At 32.0% G+C, this 20,822-nt stretch overlaps 1 protein-coding gene across 13 annotated transcripts in view; it reads left to right on the forward strand.

Moving 5' to 3' along the window:
- Positions 1-20,822, forward strand: part of MYCBP2 (MYC binding protein 2) — a 294,107-nt gene that overhangs the window by 191,123 nt on the left and 82,162 nt on the right. For 7 of the 13 annotated variants that reach the window (XM_059144685.1, XM_059144682.1, XM_059144683.1 and 4 more), the window contains 5 exons: positions 5,007-5,081; positions 7,856-8,080; positions 8,946-9,078; positions 12,690-12,812; positions 15,576-15,755. In XM_059144685.1, coding sequence (XP_059000668.1) covers positions 5,007-5,081; positions 7,856-8,080; positions 8,946-9,078; positions 12,690-12,812; positions 15,576-15,755 — 736 coding nt within the window. The remainder of the gene's footprint in view (positions 1-5,006; positions 5,082-7,855; positions 8,081-8,945; positions 9,079-12,689; positions 12,813-15,575; positions 15,756-20,822) is intronic. The other 6 variants (XM_059144684.1, XM_059144694.1, XM_059144689.1 and 3 more) reach the window with 5 other exon arrangements.

Below are 20,822 nucleotides of genomic sequence, written 5' to 3' on the forward strand. Positions count from 1 at the left end.
TTGTTAAAACAATTTTGCATTCACTTCAGTGTATGTACTCTATGCAGATCCTGACCCAAACTGTTGGGAAGAGTGGGAGCGAGGATTAGAAATTGGAACACTGACTAAACATTTCATGAACTATCTTTAAAAATCACCGTAAATAATCCTGTTTAGAGTAAACTTTAAAGTGATTTTTGTTACACTGTCTTCTGTATTTAGCCATATTATAGAACTCCTGTTGTCATTGCAAATAGGTACTGTAACTAACTGTTGGCCTGCCTCACAATACTTCATTACTTTGCCAAGAACTGATGGCATCCTCACTTAGTGCAAATGTGACTTTCACTCTGTTTTAGCACTTTAGTAATGCTTTAGTTTAGAGAGTAAATAGCATTAGACTTTCCTATTATATATAACTGTATTTTTAAAATATATATGTTAATTAGTGGTAAGAACAGGGAATAATATGAAGAATAAAGACCCTTTTATGTGAGGTGCTTATGTGCTTATAGACATTGTACCCTTTAAAAGAAAACCAGAACTTTGTGCCCGTTTTAGAACAGACTATTCACTTGTGCATCTTAGAATCTTTGTTTACTGTTGTTTCATTTGTCTAAAATGCTTTCCTTTTTTTTTTCCTAGCATTTTTACTGTTTTCCTAGTTGACCAGGCTCAGAAATTTCTGTTGTCATCTTTTCTTATCTGTACTTCTCAGATTTTACTGTTTTCCTAGTTGACCAGGCTCAGAAATTTCTGTTGTCATCTTTTCTTATCTATACTTCTCAGTAATGCTGTAGTTAGCAATTTATTAGTTGTTCACTCAAGGACTATTGAGTCCTTATTAATATACCTAAATACCAAGATAGGAGGTAGGCACTGAGTAGAGAGGAAAGGGAAGGGATACAAAATAAATAAGGAGTACAGTTCTTCCTCTTGGGGTCCTCACTATATAATTTGACAGACATGCCATACTCAGATAATAAGGTTGCACTGTGATAAGTTACAGAATGTCTTCACTTAGGAAGTAATACTTGAGACAAAAAAATCTTAAAGAAAAGTTGCTAAGAAAAGTGAAGGAATTTCTAGACAGAGAATCAATTGTTGAAAGTCATGGAGCCCTGCTATGTTTGGAAACTGGAAACTAGTTAATATGGTGAAGTAAAGGAGTGGGGGTAGAAAGCATAGAAGTACTGGGGAAATTAGGTTTCCCTCTCTTTCCTTAGTACTTTGTAAAAGTAGGAAAGCCTTACTTCTTACCCACAATGTTCAGTTTATTTTCTTGCCTGTGGCCCACTTGTACTTGTATACCTCTTATTTCTGTTAAGCTTCTTAAGGGTAAGGACTCATTAAGAATCCCTTCTTATTCATCCACATTTCTTCCAAAGTATTAAATACTACATTTTGCTCATGGTAGGCTTTCAACATTTGTTGAATACTAAATTTTAAATCTTGGCATTTGATATGATTGTGCTTCTCAAAATAATTCCTATCACATATATGCTGCTTCTCATTTAATATTCTCTCCTTTAATTTCATTGTGACCTGTGATGTTAATGTATTTTATTCTTTTTTTGTATGTCAACAGATAGCTACTGTCCCAGGATCACAAGTAGAAAGTAGTGGAGAGAGAAAGATATACATAATTACAAAAGGATATAGTAAATATATAGCTCTGAAAATCATATTCCTTTGGATTGAACTCCCAAATTAAATAAATGTGAATATTCATGACCCTAATGGTTGATTGAGGATGAATATTGTGATACATGTTGAAGGTGGCATAGGTCATGGTCCCATCATGAAATGATTAGTGCTCTGGACTCTGAAGTTGATGTACATCAGTCTGAGAAGGCATAGGGCGTAAAATGTTGATCTTAAATTAAAATCCTGAAGATTGGAAACTATGAAATATAAGCAGGCTAATAGGATGTTTCATTCATTGAGGAAAATATAAGTAGAAAAAGAGAGAGAATAAATTATGTACTTGACATGGGAAATATTTGACTACCTACAGTAGAGCTTAAATTTTTGGAAAACAGGTTTACTTCTAGGATAGGGCTAGGAGATAAAGTGATTTGAAACTTACAGGCCCAGTTCTTTGGATACTTGCCAGAAATGAGGCTTCCAGCTTTGTGAAGGTTGAGTGTTAGAATTTATATCCAGAAACTAAATAATACCTCATTGGAAGTATTCTAAAATAACTTTATAATGCCTATATTATCTGAATTCTTGCAGAAGCAACTTGTGTCTCAAAACATCTCCATCCATTTGTACAAACCTGCTTAGGCTGATTGGTGTTCACATATAGAAAGTAGGTTGATTTTTCTAAATTTTAGGGCCCTGAAGTTGTGGAAGAGAGATGAAGGGAAAATATCTTTTGGTAATCTCTCTAACAGCATTACCCAGGGCAGTTGGTCAAATTAGCAAATGTTTTTCACATTTTATTTATGTCCAATTACTTTCTTCTTGGTTACCTGATGATGCCTGATAGCCACACCTTTAACTTACCCTGAATTGCTTGGTTTTGTTATGTTCATAGACTTCTGTATATGTATACATAATCTGTTTTTTAATCTTAGTAAATACTAAATATTTACTTAATACACCATTTACAAAATGAAATTAAGGCAATTAAAGTAACACTAATTGTTATACATATGCTGTTTTTTATTTTCCTGAGAGATTTTATCTTTTTTGCTTTAAAAATGGCAATTCTTAACTCTGCTCATCAGGCAGCACCATGAAAGAATTATTATCATATTTTTGCATGAACATTTGGCATGTTTGGTCATGTATTTTCACAGTGAAAATTACTCACTTGCTTGATCTTCTGTGCCTTGAAAGATTATCAACTTAGAGTTGCAGTTTAGTGCTCATTAGTTTAGTTAGGGTTTTAGTATGCTTCAAGTTTTAATTTTCTTAAGAGACCATCTTTGTATTTAGTCTTTGAGAATAAAAGGATTTAGATTATTATAGATATATGTGTATTTATATATATATATATATACACACACACACATACATAGTGTTACTCCTATTAATCTATGAATCCTAATTTATGTATTTTAAAGTAAGAAATTGAGACTTCAGAGAAATTAATATTTTCATGCATGTTCATATCTTTAAACAACTTTCCTAAATTTTCTAAAGAAAACCATACAAGTATATATTATTTTTAAACTCAAGCTTTCTATCAGGTGTATTTTTGATATTTGATAAACTGAATTTTATTTAGACAGCATATTCTTAAAATAATAATAGTAAACCAGTGTGGCTAAGAATTTTCCACAAATTCAGAACAAAAGCAAACAAGTGTCAAATTCGACTCCATATATGATTAATACGTACAAAATTGATTTGATTGGCAATTTATTATAATGATTAGCAGTAATGTAACTTTAAAATATCATTATACATGTTAACTCATGTTCTCAGACTCAGGAAAGACTTATGCACACTGACATAAAAGTACAAGCTTTAAATATTGTTAATCACCACATTGCTTCTTATCACTAACTTCTGCCTTGCTTTTCACAATGCTTTTTACATTGCTTTTAACGCTACAGAAATTTATGCTAGAAAAAGTAGAAAACGCTAAAAAAATCTTGATATTGTTTTATGTCAAAAGGTCTGTACCACTATTTTCTGTGAAGGAGAAAAACCATTGAGCACATAGCCCAAAAATTCTATATACATGAGTGAGCCAGTAAGGACATCTCTTTTCCCCAAAGAATAGTATTTTCACGTAAAGAGAAAGGGCCCTATTTGCTGTATATTTTTAAATGTGGAGGGGGGGTTTGGTTTTTGGTTTTTATTTTGTTTCAGATTTATTTGTAGGCATATTACTAGAAATTCATTTTTCTGGCTTTCATATGTCTTATATTTCTGAATTAACATGCATATGTATGTATATGGGTGTGTATCTACATCTGTCCATACATATATACATGAGGAAAATACAGAACTAGAGAATATTAAATAAATTTTCATTATCAAAAGTGACTTATAAGTGGTTGGGAATTACATTTCTTTTGTATTGAAGTTTTAGATGATGACAGCTTTTATTAACATTTTGAGTGTCCTCTTTTTTTCCCCCCAAAATAACCATTTTTCAATGTATTTACATAAGCAGTAAAATTGTAATTGCTATTCACTGGAGAGATTTTAATTTCAGATCATACAAATATATTCAGTTGCATGATATTTTTATGTAAAATGTATCCCATTTACATTTTCATTAAGACATTTGTGAAGATGTTGATTTTTCTGGGACCATGCTGCTGCAAGTTGGTTGTTTAACAAAATGTTTTTAGATTCTAACAGAGATGAAAATGCTCTGTGCATTTCCTAAACTTTAAAATGAAGAAAACTAGGTCTGTCTTTTGAGAAAAGATTCAGGTTGTATGTTTTTCTTTATGCTTTTCTTAACATATTTCCTAACAGTTTTTTTAGTAACATTTCCAAATGATTTTTTCTCATTCAGAGAAGAAAGGGAAATTGAAAAAATGACTTAGTTTTTTTTTTTTAGCTTTTTAATTTTTTTCTTTTTTGTACTTAAAAAAGTAAAAATGTCCACAGATTCTACATGCCATTATTATTCATAATGATAATTGCACTATCAATACAATCTATATTATTTACACTTTCTTTATAAAACAGCAGACTGTTTTCTGTCATAAAACAAATCCAGCGTGTATTGAAACATATGTCGTCTATTAAAAGAGTTTGAAGGTTTCCTACTTGCATTGACTGTCTTAAGCTTTAAATCAATGTCTGGCTCTTAATTTTAGTAAATGGCATGACACACTATATCCATGGAGAGCTTTTGACAAAAACTTAAATTTATCAGTCTTTCTTTGCTGTGTGGTTTACTCAGGTGGCTTCAGTTTCCCTTTAGTAAAATAATATCACAGTGCTGGTGATAGAGTACAGAGCAATGTTGTTACTGTAAACGCATCTTCTGCAGATAATATTCTGTTCCCTTTCTTTGTTGATATTTTTCTTTCTTAAACTTTGTCGCTCAGAGTATCTTTAATGCTAGCCAAGGAGTCAGGGATTTGGACGTATTTTCATGGACTTCCAAAGCTTTTTTTCCCCAGGTGAGTTAACTATAAGGAACAGTCATACATTATTCAGGTATTTCAGCATGTATAATAAATTTTACCTTCTACTTTTTGAAGCCTTTGCTTATGGTTAATAAAAGAATTTTTGCCAAAAAAGTGCTACAGTTGAGTCTCCATGGTAATCCTTTTCCCTCTACTTTTGCCAAAGAATGTATTATTAGTTTAAGTTAAGCTTTTATATGACTTCAGATTTGCATATGTAATTTATGACTAGCTTTTCCCACAACGACATCCACATCTGGCTTTCTCAGAGCTTGCTTATTTTAATGGGCGAGTCCCCACTCTGTGGCTCTTCTCTTCTTCCCTAGCCTTTCACATGCCCTTTTGGATGTTCATCTGAGAATGGGGTGGGAATGCAAGGAGGAAAAAGAGCACTGCACTTTGTCAGTTTCACAGGCTGGCCCCCAGGTCTTCCATTTCTGTACTGAATGAAGTGTGTATTGCTAGGGTTGCTTGAGCATGACAGCTATAGTTCTATGACCTTTTTTGTATATCAGTTCTTCTTATGCTGCTTAGTATAAAAAAAAAAGTGTAGACCTTGTTTTGTATTTATTAATTTGTATAGTTCAATAACAAATTTTTAATAGAAGTTCTCATGTATTACCTTTCACTGAATAACTTGAAATTGTCACTAGTTTTTGCCAAGACTTACCTCTTAATGTTACACTAAATGATCAAGTTAGAAATATTGTTATAACTCAGTTAAAAGCTGTAGATATATCATTGAATACGAGTGAAATTGATTTTTCACTAAATCTATTCATATTTGCTTGTTTTTGACATCATACTATGTAATTTTTTTTAAATGAGTTGTAAATAGGACTAACGTGCCTCTTCCAACTATGAAATAGCATGATGTATTTACTAAAATTGATTATTCACAACTAGACATTTTTAAATGTTTACTGAGAACTTTGTTAGTGTAGTAACACAGTTTGAAGTTTAGACCCTTACTCTCCCATTTTTATTTTGAGCACCATCTTTTGTATTCTTATGTAAGTCTGTATAAATACAAATGCATGGGTAAGGACAATGCATATTTTAAATTTACTTTAGATTATAATTCTAATCTAAATTTTTCAGGTGTTTAAAATTCTCATTTCTATTAAATTGTCAATGTATGACTAAAGAATGTTAGATAAATACAGCATGACAATTATATTAAATGTAAATAAATACTATCCCTAGTACATATTTGTATATGTAAAAATTGGTGATTTTTTATCACCATAATGAAATTTATGGAATATTATGTGAAGGTTAATAGTGGGTTTAAAAATTTTCCCTGATTGGGGTTGCCTGGGTGGCTCAGTGGGTTAAGCCTCTGACTTCAGCTGAGGTTATGATCTCAGGGTCCTGGGATCCAGCTCCACATCAGGCTCTCTGCGCAGCAGGGAGCCTGCTTCCCCACCCCCACCTGCCTTTCTCTGCCTACTTGTTATCTCTCTCTGTCAAATAAATAAATCTTAAAAAAAAATTTTTTTCCCTGATCATATATTGAATTAAAGTCACAGGTACACAGAATTCTCAAATCCACATTTTTTTTTTAACCTCAGGATTTTATATTTAATTTTTTACCATAGGAAAGACCCTTTAGTATGAGACTCCTTGTAGTGATAGAAGGATAGAACTATTCAGGATTATTTTATCTTGTATAAATATTAGTGGGTTTTTTCATTTTTATTCCATTTATATGACATTGCTAAATATTAATTTAATTTTAACCTAATGTTTGAAAAAGTGTCCCATTATGGTCATCTTTTGTTGTATTTAAATATAAAACAATTTTTAGAGTCTCTAGTACTGTTTTTAAAAGTACAGTTTAAATCTGTCTTTAAGGAGTAGTAATGACAATAGAAGAACCCCGGTATGGAACTTTCCTTTACATATGTTTGGGAAGAAGACAAATGTGAGGAGGTTGTTATTTCTCTTTATTACATTCACATAGGAAACAATTTCATTCAGATTTCAGATTCAACAGAAAATTTAGAGCATATCCTTTTCTTTCATTTTAGAAACAAACCTTTTTATCTAAATGCATTATATTTCTGTAAAAATGCATCTTTGATATTTCTGTACTGGAAGTATAATCATCTTTTTCTGTTAATAGCATTAATATGTTTAGTAATGGCCTAGCAAATCTAGCAAGACATTTTTATTTGTATTATATTAAGAAAGTATGAGTTGTTAAAATCTTAAAAGCACTCTTACTTCATTCATAACTAGAAATATTAAGATACAGTTATATTTTATGCCCTTTTTTTCATTATTGCTATCACTATTTATAGATAAGTCTCCAGAGTCTTCACACTTGTTTTCTCTATAAATAAATATTATAAGGTGTAAGGAAATGAAGATTTAGACTTTTTAATCCATACCAACATGCAGCAATGCAGTAATAATGATTCAAAATTATTCAGTTGTGGTTCACAGAGTGTATTTTTTTGTTGTTCCTACTCTTCAATATTTCATTAAAAGATAAAAATAAAACTAAGTACTACCATATTTCTTAAACTGTGGTGGGCAAAAACCCAGAGGTTCATATGCTCTCCCGCTAACTTTTCTTCACATCTATTTAAGTATTACTCAGCATTGAGAAACTGAAAGATTCTTTAGTAGTGGTATTAATGTATATATTCTGTTATTGTATTCTTGTTTGATAGTATTATAGACTTGCTGTGAAAGCTATTAATAAGAGGATGACAAAGTGATAATAGATTGTATTTTTTTTTTCCTATTCAAATTTTCAGGAACCTAAAACTAATACTGATGACTTTTTCAAAGATATAAACTCCTGCTGCCCACAGGAAGCCACAATGCAAGAACAAGATATGCCGTTCTTGCGAGGAGGGCCAGGCATGTACAAGGTAGTGAAGACAGGACCTTCCGGTCACAACATCAGAAGCTGCCCTAACCTTAGAGGTATCCCAATTGGAATGTTAGTTCTGGGAAACAAAGTCAAAGCAGTGGGAGAGGTATGGATTCTTGTAGCTTCATGACTTCTAAATTATTCCTTTTTAATATAATACAACCAGAGCATCTCTTTCTTCCAAAGGTTGCCATTTCCATCCCAGGTGCTTAAATGTTAATGTTCTTTATCTTTACTTGTATTACAAATATTACTAACATAATTTTTCTGTTTCTTTTTTAAGTAATTTTTTTCTTATAATTATCCTTGTGAGAACAATATATTAACAAAATGATTTGTATTGTACATATGAATGTTTGGTATGTGCATATATCTTTTCATAATTACAAATGTACTATAACATCATTGATTAACAGCACTTTAAAATATTTGCTATGAATTGGTGTGGAGATGTAATATATATAAAGTTACATTTCTTTGTTCCCATTTATGTGTCTCACTGAAGTCCTGAGCAAATAAAATTACTTTTTAGTCACCTGTGGCATTTGCCTCACTGATGAGCTTGAAGATGTAGTGTGTCATGCTATTTCTCAGTGTCAGGGTCATTTTCAGGTTGTATTGTAGACACGACCAATCTAAATAATAGTTTGCCATGTTAGGACATTTTAGGTGCAAAAAAGAAAAAGAGAGAGAATGCCACCTGTTTTGGGGTAATATTTCAAGTTACTTAGGGGTTATCCTGTGCCTTAAAAATTACTATTTTTACCAAAGTCATAAATAAGCAGTATTTTACAGAACTTTTTATTGATTTCTGTCTTACCTCAGGCTGTGGTCTTAATTTCAGAAACTAATTTCTGGTAAAAACTTTCTGAATGATTACCCTGTTCAAACACTTAAATTTGTTGCTGGTTTTCAGTCTGAGTGCCCTAAAAGAGTCAAGCCAATCAATCATGCTTTTTGTTATGTACTAGGTAACCAATTCTGAAGGTGCGTGGGTGCAGCTGGATAAGAACAGCATGGTAGAGTTCTGTGAGAGTGATGAAGGAGAGGCATGGTCCTTAGCTAGAGACAGAGGCGGAAACCAGTACCTCCGACATGAAGATGGCAAGTTGGCTTAAATTTGTGATTTAATCTGATTAACCTTTGGAATGCAGAAGTAAACAGCATTTTTGTGTTTGTTTGGGGTTTTTTTAGGTAAAAAAGCAAAACTAAAGGTTAAAATCTTAAAATTGTTAACATTTGTTTGTAAAATAATGGATACTAAATGAATGCACATGTAAGAAGAGAATTAAAAGAAAATATGAAACATATGATTCCATCCTTGAAAACCATGCTTTTTATTTCATTGATGTGGATTCATATGAATTCATTATTCTGTGCCAGTCCAGGGCTGAATGTTTCACCCTTTCTGCCACTAAATGGAGATTCACTTTTCAAACCATTAATCACAGTACTTCTCCCAGGCAATTTCATTTGATTAAATTTTGTCTCATTGAGCATTGGATAAATGCATAGCATCTTTTGGAGCATTACTATGTTGTTGTTAGAGTTTCAGCTTTCAACTTTATCTTTTTTAGTAACGGTCTTATTTAATAAAAGACTTTCCTTATTGTCCCCTCTATTCATTCTCCTGTGGGCAGAAACATGGTTCTTCCAAGTTCAGACCATGTCATCTCTTGGGCGAAGCTTTAACTGAAACTGACTGAGTCAAGAATTCTGTGTTCCCAAAGAACTATATTCACTACTAGATAAAACTGTGTCTATATTGAAGTTAATTTTCATATCTTTACACCTAGATTGTGAGTCCCTTGTGGACAGGCACGGGTTTTTAATCTTTGTGTTCCTTGTTCTAAAACATACTAATTGCATACTAAGTTTTGTAAATACAAGTTGGGTCACAAAAATATTAGTTAGGCCATCAAAATAAATGGTTAAGTCAAGCATAGATTTTACTCCAAATCAAATCCCAAAACGTAAAGGAAAAGGTCAGATAAATAAAAGAACATGTTTATTTATCCAAAAGAGAGTAAGTTCACAGTATTTATTGTCCAAGAGGTAATATGGCCATAAGTATAAATAGATTTTTTAAAAAGTTAAAGCTTCATGAATGACAGAGTACATTTAGATGTATTAATATTGTATATTAAAGTCCTCCTTTTTTTTTTTCCTCACAACAACCCTGTGTGATAAGTTACATAATCTTCATGTTACAGATAAGGAAACTAAAGGTCACAGAATTTAAAATGACTTGCCTGTAGTTATACAGCTGGCTCTATGGCAGATGTAAGACCTAAGCCAGAATCTTCATTCGTGTTTGAAGTGCTGTGCTCATGACACCACACCAGCCTGTATCAGTAGTCAAGGAATAGAACTTGAGAACCTACTCCCTTATGGCATAACTGTTCTTCCATTTGTTGTGAGAATGAAAAAGGGTTCACTTGATGTAAGTCAGACATTTTACGGAATAACCTTCTCATTTATAATATACTTACATACATACTACGTATTCAGAAATTTGTAAACATTTCCACTATATAGGAATATTTAGATATAAATAAAAATACCTAAAGTGGAATCACCTTTATAGAAGATATAGTTCAATAGTATGAGAATAGTGTAGGTAACTATCAAAGGACCTTCCTAGTATAATAATTATTTTAACTGGCAGTATAGCCTAATACAGCCTCATGTGTAAAAGTGGACTCTGGAGCTCGACTGCTAGAACACAAATACAAGCTCTGCAGCTTTTCAATAGTGTGACCTTGGCCAAGTTTCCTAACATCTCTGTCATTCAGTTTTCTCATTTACAAAATGAAAATACTTTATAAGTTTGATATGAAAGCTCCATGAACAAATAATAACATAAAGGTGCCAGATGGGAAGGTTAGCTGTTATTAAAATGTAAAATACTGTCTATTCTAAAGACTGACTTTTAAAGGGAGAATTTTACTTACTTAATTACTTTACTTACTTACTTAGAAGGTAGAAGATTCTTCTTAGATAAAATGCTTCTTAAATTAAATTAGGATATTATTTCTGCTAAGAAAGATATTCAGCCCTAAAAGCAGAAGTTTACATTTCTCTCTGCCGTCACTTAACATCCTTTCCCTCTTTGATACATATATATTTGATAATAATGTGATTCTTCAATTAACATAAGACCTGGGGTGCTCTGGAAAAAAGTGATGAGTTAGTGCCTTAAAATCACTAAGATTCGTTGATAATTGTATCCCAAATAGTCTGCTCATTGGTATTAGCAAGTAACTGTATCTAATATGGAAATAAGAGGATTTGGCACTATAGCAATTTATATGAGGTAGTATAAGTAAAATAAAATTTTCCTCTCGTTAAAATTCTTTACAGACAGGTCTTTGATATCTTTAAGTAAAACTAGTAGGCAAAGTTACTGCTTGGTTAGAAACAGACTTCATGCTTGGTGCTAAGACCATTCTGAGGTTTTAAGAGTGATGTCATCTTTCCCACTGAGATTAATGTTCATGGGTATTTTCCAGAAGAGCTCTTCCACCCCTGAAATCTCTCATACTGAAGAGTATTGCCTAAGGGAAGGGCTGGGATTGATTTTTTTGAAAAGAGTCTAGAAATGTAAATGAAGAGGTAGACGTACAGTACCAGTGGTACAGCAGGAGTCTGATTCACAGGGAGGAGGAACACATTCCACCACCACCTTCTAGTTCCATTTTCTCTTTAAAGAGATGTGACTTTTAAAAACTATACTCAAAAATTTTCATTATTCATTATGTTATTTTGATGGAATCTTTTTTTCTCTTTTTTACTTTTCATTTGGCAGATGTTATTTTGCCTTTTTTAGCTGGCATTAATTAGCTATTGAATTCTGGCATTAGTGTTTTTAGTCCTATATCATACAGAATCTTATGGCCACTTGATTGATAATAGAGAATAACTTAGCTTATTAATTATGTAGTAAACCAAATAAAATATTTGCCCTTTTTTTTTTTTTTTTTTTCATGAAATAGGATTGACTTGAGCATGTACAAATAGCTCTGACTGCATGACTTGGTTTATCATCCTTTCATTTTGGGGAAAATGGCCTTATATAATGAGTAAAAATAAGTTAGAAATAAATTTTCCGTAATTTTTATATTCAGAACTTAAAATACTTTATATATTAGATATTCAAATAGAATAAGTACCACATACTTAGACATTTTTAAGACTTTTTACTATTTGAGTAGTGATATACAAAATATTTTGATTTCTGGTTTATAGGTGCCTGTTTTTATTTTATAAAATACTCTTATATAAATTTGTTATAAATTTGAGCTCCTGGTCCAAAAATATTAGTATACATTCAGTGATATATCCAGCCACAGTAAAAGCAAATTGGCTCCAAAAGAGCATATCCAGTTCCTAAGTTTCACTGTGTATTTGATAGATGAAAACAAAGATTTGTCATCTACTTTGTCAAGTGTTGATGGCCCTAATTGTTAGACTTATTGTTAAATCTAAATGTGAGGTTATTTTAAAATCTAACCATTATAAAGTCTTTCTTGGCAACTCTCTCTTTGTTCACGGGTATTTTCCAGAAGAGCTATTTCACTGCTGAAATCTCTCATACTGAAGAGTATTGCCTAAGGGAAGTGCTGGGATTGATTTTTTGAAAAGAGTCTAGAAATGTAAGTGAATAGGGATTAGCACATAGGAAACTAATGTTATAGCTGTGCCTTTTATTATAGAACAAGTTCTTCTGGATCAAAATTCTCAAACTCCTCCTCCAAGCCCTTTCTCAGTGCAAGCTTTTAATAAAGGGGCAAGTTGCAGCGCCCAAGGATTTGATTATGGACTTGGAAATAATAAAGGTAGGTGTTTGAAAGTGAGTCTTTTACCTACCCAACTTTAATATTTTTTATTACCTTCTCTTTTACCCATTTTTCTTACTGTTCACCTGTGAAACTTTATTAAAGTTTCCTAGAAAACTAATAGTCAAAATGTTTGCAAAAGTGTTGTTTTTATGTTATCATTTTTACCAGTTTTAGTTTACGTTTCATAGGAGTTCTTGCTTATATGCTCTTATTTTAAAGATACTCGCTCAGAATTCACATCATAAAGATTCTGTGAAATCTAGTAAAAGAACTATTGTTTTTATCATCCACTTATTATTAAGAGTAGTATTAATGACCAAAAAAAAGAACCCTCTACAATGATCCATTTAAAATCAAAACATTTTAAGTAATATTACACATCAACCTTATTACATGTGCAGTTTTGAATGTCTAAGTTACCTTAGTTAATTTAGAATCATATGAAATGAATGACATCTTTGGGTTTGGTATGTGTAATGAAATCAGAAAGTTGTGAAAAGAAAAACAAAAGCCCTAAGCCAAAAAATATAAATTGTGTGTAGCTGTTTTGGACTGCAGTATTAAAAGAGACCAGTGTCAGGGACAATGCAAACAAGTAAGTATTTCAGAACAATTTATACCCGAATTTCATCTAAAATTGTATCTGTATCTAAATTCAGACACATTCCTGTTCTTTTCCATGTACCTGATCGTGACTTCTTTTCTAAATCAGCATATCATCAGCAAGTAGCATACTGGCTACTTGCTACTTGTTCAATGATGGTAGGAGGGAGAAGATAGCCTTTGTGGAAATAATTTTATTTTAAAATGTTGTTTACACTAAACCTGATGATTCACAGACCTGTACCCCTGGGGATAAAAATACATGTTTATAAAAAATAAAATATTAAAAAATATATATATATTAAAAAAAAATGTTGTTTACACTAATTCGTAGGATTTGATGTCAAGGAATAAAAACAGTGTCATTAGACCTGACTTGCAGAGCAAGTGAAATAATGCAATAGTCAACAAGATGCAAAATGACATCAATGTAAAGGAAATACTCAATTTAGAACAAAACTACATTTTGTTGGATACCTTTATTTCTTTCCACAAAGTATTCATAGGAAGGAAGCCTAGTGTCAGGATTTCTTTTTGGCTTTTCCTATTCTGTTATGTTGGACTATCCTTCAGGCTTGGGGATACCTGCTTGCTTAGTTTTGGTAGGTCAGATTTCAACTAACTTGAGCTAGATCTTCATATTTAAGTAGGGTAAATGCTTGGTGGTTTTTTCTTCATGTCCCTTTCTCTCTCCCATTGTCGATTCTTAAATTAAAATCTCAGCATTTACTTACCGCTACTATGCTTTGTTAATAATCTGTTTTAAAGCCACATTTATTTCAAATTGTATGCTGTAATGTCTAAATTGTACTGGTGGCTATCACTTTAAATCAGTCTTTAAAATATTATAAAACATCATAGATATATAAATCAACTTTTAAGAGACAGACATTGCTGAGAAAATTTGTTCTTAAGTAGAAATAATAAAATATTACTTTTTAAAAGTGTGATTCTGCTAATATTCAGAAATATCATGTACTTGTTTATGTGCTTTTTAAATATTTAGATGGTGCAAAGTAGTATTAAGAAACTTAAATCTAATTAGATATATCTAACCTTTGTTTATGAACTTACCTTTAACAGTAGTTCCCATTTTCTTTAAATTTTTAGACTGTCGAAGTTCAAGAAATTGTTTTTTGCAAAAATTCTTTATTCTTAATTGTAAAAAATTCTTCATAATCTCTAAAATCCTTTCTGTAATGTACAGCGTTAAGTTTTTGAAAAGTAGACATGTAGCTGTATACACAGGTCTTTCCATATAACTCTTGCTTTTTGCTGCTTCATTTAAAGTTTTCACTTTAAAAACTTTATTATATTTAGGGATTGGAAAGGTACTGTTTTCCAATTTCTGCATCAACTATTCTAGATGTTTTTTTCTTCTTCTCTTTTTCAGCATCATACAAACTATTTAATATGCATAATCTTATAAGGATCATCCATCTAATTATATTGTTTCATATTTTTTAAAATATTTATCTGTTAAAGTCCTTTGCATTTAATTTTAAGGAAAAATGTCAGAATTCACATTTGAGCTACTATTCAAATTAGATAGCTCATACTCCTTTTTATCTTGTAGGTCTTACAGATTTTTATATTATTCATCCAAGCAAAGGAGTTCATGCTTTTAAGAAGCATAATTTCTTTGGCAGGAACAACTTAATGAAAATATTAATATATTAACTAAATGTAAATATATTAAGTTAATAACATAGGCTTTGCCTCCCTTCAGTTCTACATTTACTTAAAAACCTTTTCATATTTGCTTATCTTCTGCATGTCATGTAATGCATATGAGGCAGGGTTATTTAGTTATTTGTTAGGTATTATGTAGAAGACTTTGTTTACTTAGATCTTCATTTACACTGGTATGATACTGAGTCAACTTATCTGTCATAGATTCTTCATGGACTCTGAATTCTTCCATGCCTGCTGCTCAACGTTGTATATGAATTTACATAAATTTTTTTTTGTAGGTGGGCTGTTACATAAGAGTATTAAAACAACATGCAACATTTTGTCCCTAACTTGAAGATAATCAACACCAGTTTCCACTCATTTCTGAATTGGCATAGTTTTATTTAGTGTCTAACTTTATCTGAATGTCATAAAGCACCATATTCTTTGCCATTTTGGATGTTAATTAATAACAAGTTGTAGTTTTGACTGTTTTGCCCACTGCAGGTGACCAACTGAGTGCCATATTGAATTCCATTCAGTCACGGCCCAATCTCCCAGCTCCTTCCATCTTTGATCAAGCTGCAAAACCTCCCTCTTCCCTAGTCCACAGCCCATTTGTGTTCGGACAGCCCCTTTCCTTCCAGCAGCCTCAGCTTCAGAGTAAGTCTGTCAGCCTTACATGCCTCATGAAGCCATTTCTGAAGCTTTGTTCCAAGTTGTTTATCAGTTACTGATTATTTATCAACTCACTTGACTGGTTTTATTTTATGAGGATGTTATCCCTTCCCACATTTTTGAAGCATTTAAGCTATTTTGAGCTAAGACATTCTGCAGCTAAGACATTTGTTTTTTAATCACTCATTTTTTATTAAGTATAGTTACTGCAGTCTGACTATTATGCTCTCTATTCTAATTCCAACATAAGCAAATACATATGCTAAAGCATGTTAAGAAAAAACTATTTTATTTAAGTTCTTCTTTTACAATATGCATGACTATGCTAAGCATCAGTTATAGAGATAACTTTCATTGTTTTACACTGGATCTTTATTACTTAGAGATGCCCCAAAAGAATAAACCTATTTCACTGTACAAGTGGGTGGAGGAGAGGTGGTACTGGGCAGGTTTGTTTGTTTCTTAAGTGAATTTGGTATCTGTGAAATGTGTAGCAATTTTAGGTTTCCAGATTTTCTCAAATTATTGTTTCTTCTCTTGCTTTTTATTTTTTTGTTGTTGTTGTTTTTCTTTTTCCTACTATGTTAAAGTGGTCGTTTGATTTTAGCTCTGCCTTCTGGGATTGCTTTTGCCCTTCCTCCAGGATAGTAACTCACATTGATCTGTAAAATAGACCCAAACAAATTACTCTTAATGGAGTGTTCTTTTTTCTTAATGACCTCCTGAGGCTTCCACATAAAATTCTCAAAGCTTCTTGCAGTATGACAACAATATGTTCTTTTTGGCCTTCAGTTCATATATCAGCTATACAATATGTAGGCATGCTCACTGAATGAGATATTTATGAAAGTCCCACTTCATGCAAATGATGTTACTCATTATGATATTATTTTCTATGTTAGAGTTTATAGGAGTATAAACTTCTCTAGGATTTTACTATATATTAGGCAAGTTTAATGAAATTATTTAATGAAATATTTCAAAATATAACAACCATAATAAAATTAGATTTGTCTCTCCCAAAGGATAATGGGCTTCCAACTGACACTGTATCAAAGTAATTTTGTGCCTTTTGTGTCTAGATGTTATTAGTACCACTTCTTCCTTTACCATCTTGGAGCAAATTTGAAATCGTGTCCTAGACATATCTCAGTTACCAATGTTCTGAATCATTGCTTGCCTGTACTCCAACAATGAGGATTACTTAAATCTTTCTTCTAAACTTCTTAGTATCATCAGAATATCATTGAAGTTTGATTTCCAAATTCTAGAAACCAGAATTCTTAATTTCGAGCAAGACTAAAAACAGTGCGGAATGTAAAAATAGTTTTAATGTTTTGGAAATAAATTACAATGGTCTTAATCACATTATGTTAAGACAATTAAATGTGGCAGAGTGCTGATTGTTAAGACTACCTGAGCAGGGTATTCTTTCCTGAACGTCATTGCTGTCTGTCACACCAGCAGTTCACCTTGCTTTAGAAGATGGCTACATACTGAATTTCCCATTACTAATTAGTAATATGAGACTCATTTTTGTCTTACACTTTTATGATACGAAAATAAAACGTATATTTACTAATTTTTGCTTATACTGTTAGTCACCACTATGTACTAAACACTATGTTTAAGCACTTTAATACATCCTCATTTAAGGTAATATCACCATCAAAGAAACAGAAGCTTAGAATGAATGATTTTCCCTAGAAACACGTACAGTAAAATGGTAGAGCCAGAATGTGAGGCCAGTCCTACTGACTACAAGTGCCATGTTTTAAATATTCACCTTTGTGTACTGATAAGTAATACTGCCAAAACTGGCCTTTAATATGTGTGGGTTTGTTTTTTTTTTTTTAAGATTTATTTATTTGAGAAAGCGCAAGCAGGAGCAGGGTGGTGGGTGTGGGGGAGATGCAGAGGGAGAGAGAAACTCAGACTCCATACTGAATTCACTGCCTGACACAGGGCTCAGTCTCACAACCCTGAGATCATGACCTGAGCCGAAACCAGGAGTCAGACACTTTAATCAACTGTGTCACCCAGGTGCCCCAATATGTGTTTTTAAAATTTCTGATTACATTTGTTTTATGTAGAGTATTTTGTTTGTTTTGTTTTATTAGTTTGTTTGTTTTATAGTTTAATTTTAAGAGTGCAGAATAGTTGGAAAGGAAAAAAAGATTTCCTAAATGTCATAACTCAGGTTCCCAGTTAAGTAGACAAGCTCTACGTAGACACACATTAAACTGACCCACATGTTAACTTTACCTAGAATTTCTGTGAGTGTTATTATCAGTAATTCTTTAGGTTGTTTTATTCCTGAGGTGTAGTTTTTCATTAATCTTGGAATTGGAATTTATCCTAGTACATTAAATTAATTTGGTAATTTTTTTAAATTAACAAAATTATATATACACACAAATTTTTTCAACTGTTATTGTAGTGAAATAGAATGATTACAGAAAAAATTACAAATTTCCCTTATGTGTAGATAGGCATGAGAGAGAAAAGTGTGCATGTAAGCTTTTTCTTTACTGTTCTGTAATTTACTTTTTTATTTCAGATTATTTATGGAGTTTTTAGAATTGGTAAACAATTTTGCAATGAGGGTCTAGTGAACTGAGGTGGAAAATGATATCTCTGCCTGATTTCTATAAGAATATCATACCACTTACTTTTTTCACTCTTTACTCCTTCCTTTTGAAAGCATCATTTTCTGTTCCATAGCCCCTGCCCAGGTCTCATACATCATAGGCATTGAAGGAATTTTTATTGAGTATAAATGCCTAAGATGATCACTTTCTTCAGTGTAAAACATGAATTTAAGATCATGTAGTTCTTGTTATTTCACGCTAGATATTCCAGTTTTTACTCAGAGTACATCTTCAAAGAAGAGGAAAAATATTTCAGTACTAATTAAAACCACTATAAATAAATAAAACGCTATAATGCCTATATGATGCCTAATATACAGAGTTATGATAATTCTGAGTATACTTAAGCACGATCCTCCAACTGAGAAACTATCCCAAATGACTGTGTTTAACATGGGCGTTTATATCTACTATACAGGATGCTACGTAGTTTGTATTTATTTTTCTTGTAGAAAAAATTATAATGAAGACAATTTAGTATTCTCCCAGACATTTTAAACATGTAACATATGTTATTTTGTCATTATTTGTTATGTTATCTGTTATTTTGACAAGACTTTCAAGCCTAGATAGGAAACCTCAAGGTTACCTTGCAACAAGAGTTTTTCTGTTACACCTGTATGTCACATTCTTAAATGAAACCAAAATTTGTTAAATGTGACTTAAAAGGTCCACTTGAGTATCTGCATGCATATTTATTTACATTTGAGAATATAAATATATACCAACACTGTGTTTATTTAACTTACAGAGATGAAGTGATGGAAAGACCTAAAACTCAAATTTCCCCTCCAGCCACATACTAGCTTTATATAGTTAGGTAACTGACACATCTGAGCCCTGTTTACCCCGCCATAAGTGGGGTGCCCCATGCGTGTTATCTGCTGGTATCACTATTGCCTTTTGATGCAAGCACTTAACATATCTTAAGCTCCAGGGAAGCTTAGAAGAAATCATAGCCTGAGAGAGAGAGAGCAGTTTTATTCTCAGTATGGAAGGAGTGGCAAGAAAGAATTTGGAAAGAAACAGTTAAGGTTTCCTAGCTAGTCTTCAGTGTACATTTTACAGCATAACTTTTATTTTTCTTGAGATTGATTCTTCATGTAGTAACACTATTTTCAGATATTACTGTGAATGTTAGTGTATAAATGCCAGCTTTGTTTCCAAGACTGAGAAGTCCTTTCTATCCTGGATTGTAATCATACCACAAAATTTGTCCCATTTGCTTACCTGCCTACCATGAAGCTGTGGCACAGATGGAACCTTGAATTTATGTTCTCCTCTTTTCTTCTTTCTTCAAACATAAGTATCTTCTCTAAAAACCTTTTTGTTTTGGTTTCAGTTTTAGCTGTCTTTGTTCTACATTTGTTGTATCCTCCTGTTTTGAACCAGAACAAAGTGTCTGATTTCTCTGATGAATAGTTACCACTTTTCACCTTACAGTTAGTAAGAAGTTTGTGGAGAGCCAGATTTTTATTTTTGAGAGCATTCCCAGCTCTCTTGCACCTCACATTATTGCTTAAGGAGTAATACTTAACCTTTTCATGGAGTTTTTTGAAGTTATTCTTTCTAAGGCCCAGGATACATACACATCAAATTTTCTCAGCATTTTCCTATCTCAGCCATCAAAAACTCTGAAATGATACACTTTTCCCTAATGTTATATCCCTTAATCATAGTTACTTGGAATTTACTATTTATTCAGTAATATGCTATGAATATGTTTTATGCAGGTGCAGTTATGTCTCGAAGTTACTTAGAGACAGATTGTGTTTTAGGGGTTATCCTAGGGGTCATCCATCTTTCTTACAACTTTCTTTTCATTTAGGTTAGTGTTACATTTTAATGAAAAGCTTATTTCTGTTTTATCTTTCAGTTGGAAATTTTGTTCTAGATTTCATTATTTTATAATTCATTTAATGAATAGATTTTATTTCCCATTCCTTTAGCATTCACTTAATTCAGTTTTTTTCCTCCTACATTTACTAGTATTCTAGATTTACTGATCATGCAGTGATATTGCATCTAAAACTGTCAGTCCAGGCGGCTGCTAGCTAAGAGTATGTAATTATTACTATCACCTTCTTTTAAATCCTCCAAACTATTAATAGACAGAAGTAAGAATAATTGTTATACTTAATTACACTAATTTTTTATCTGCATATTGTTCAATTACTCACATCTTTTGACCATTTTAAATGTTTAATTTATATAATGTCTCAAGAACCAATAAACTAGTTTTTTTATATTTTTTAAAATAGATAATTTTAAAATAGTTTCCAGAATATCAAGTTAAACTTAACCATTTTCTGTCTGTGGAAGGCATCCATACTGTCAAAAATATCTGAAGTTCTATTCAGAGCAGAATACAAATGTACAGTACTGGGATTTAAATCAGGTG

The sequence above is a fragment of the Mustela lutreola genome, chromosome 13 (genome assembly GCF_030435805.1).
Source record: "Mustela lutreola isolate mMusLut2 chromosome 13, mMusLut2.pri, whole genome shotgun sequence".
Taxonomy (NCBI): domain Eukaryota; kingdom Metazoa; phylum Chordata; class Mammalia; order Carnivora; family Mustelidae; genus Mustela; species Mustela lutreola.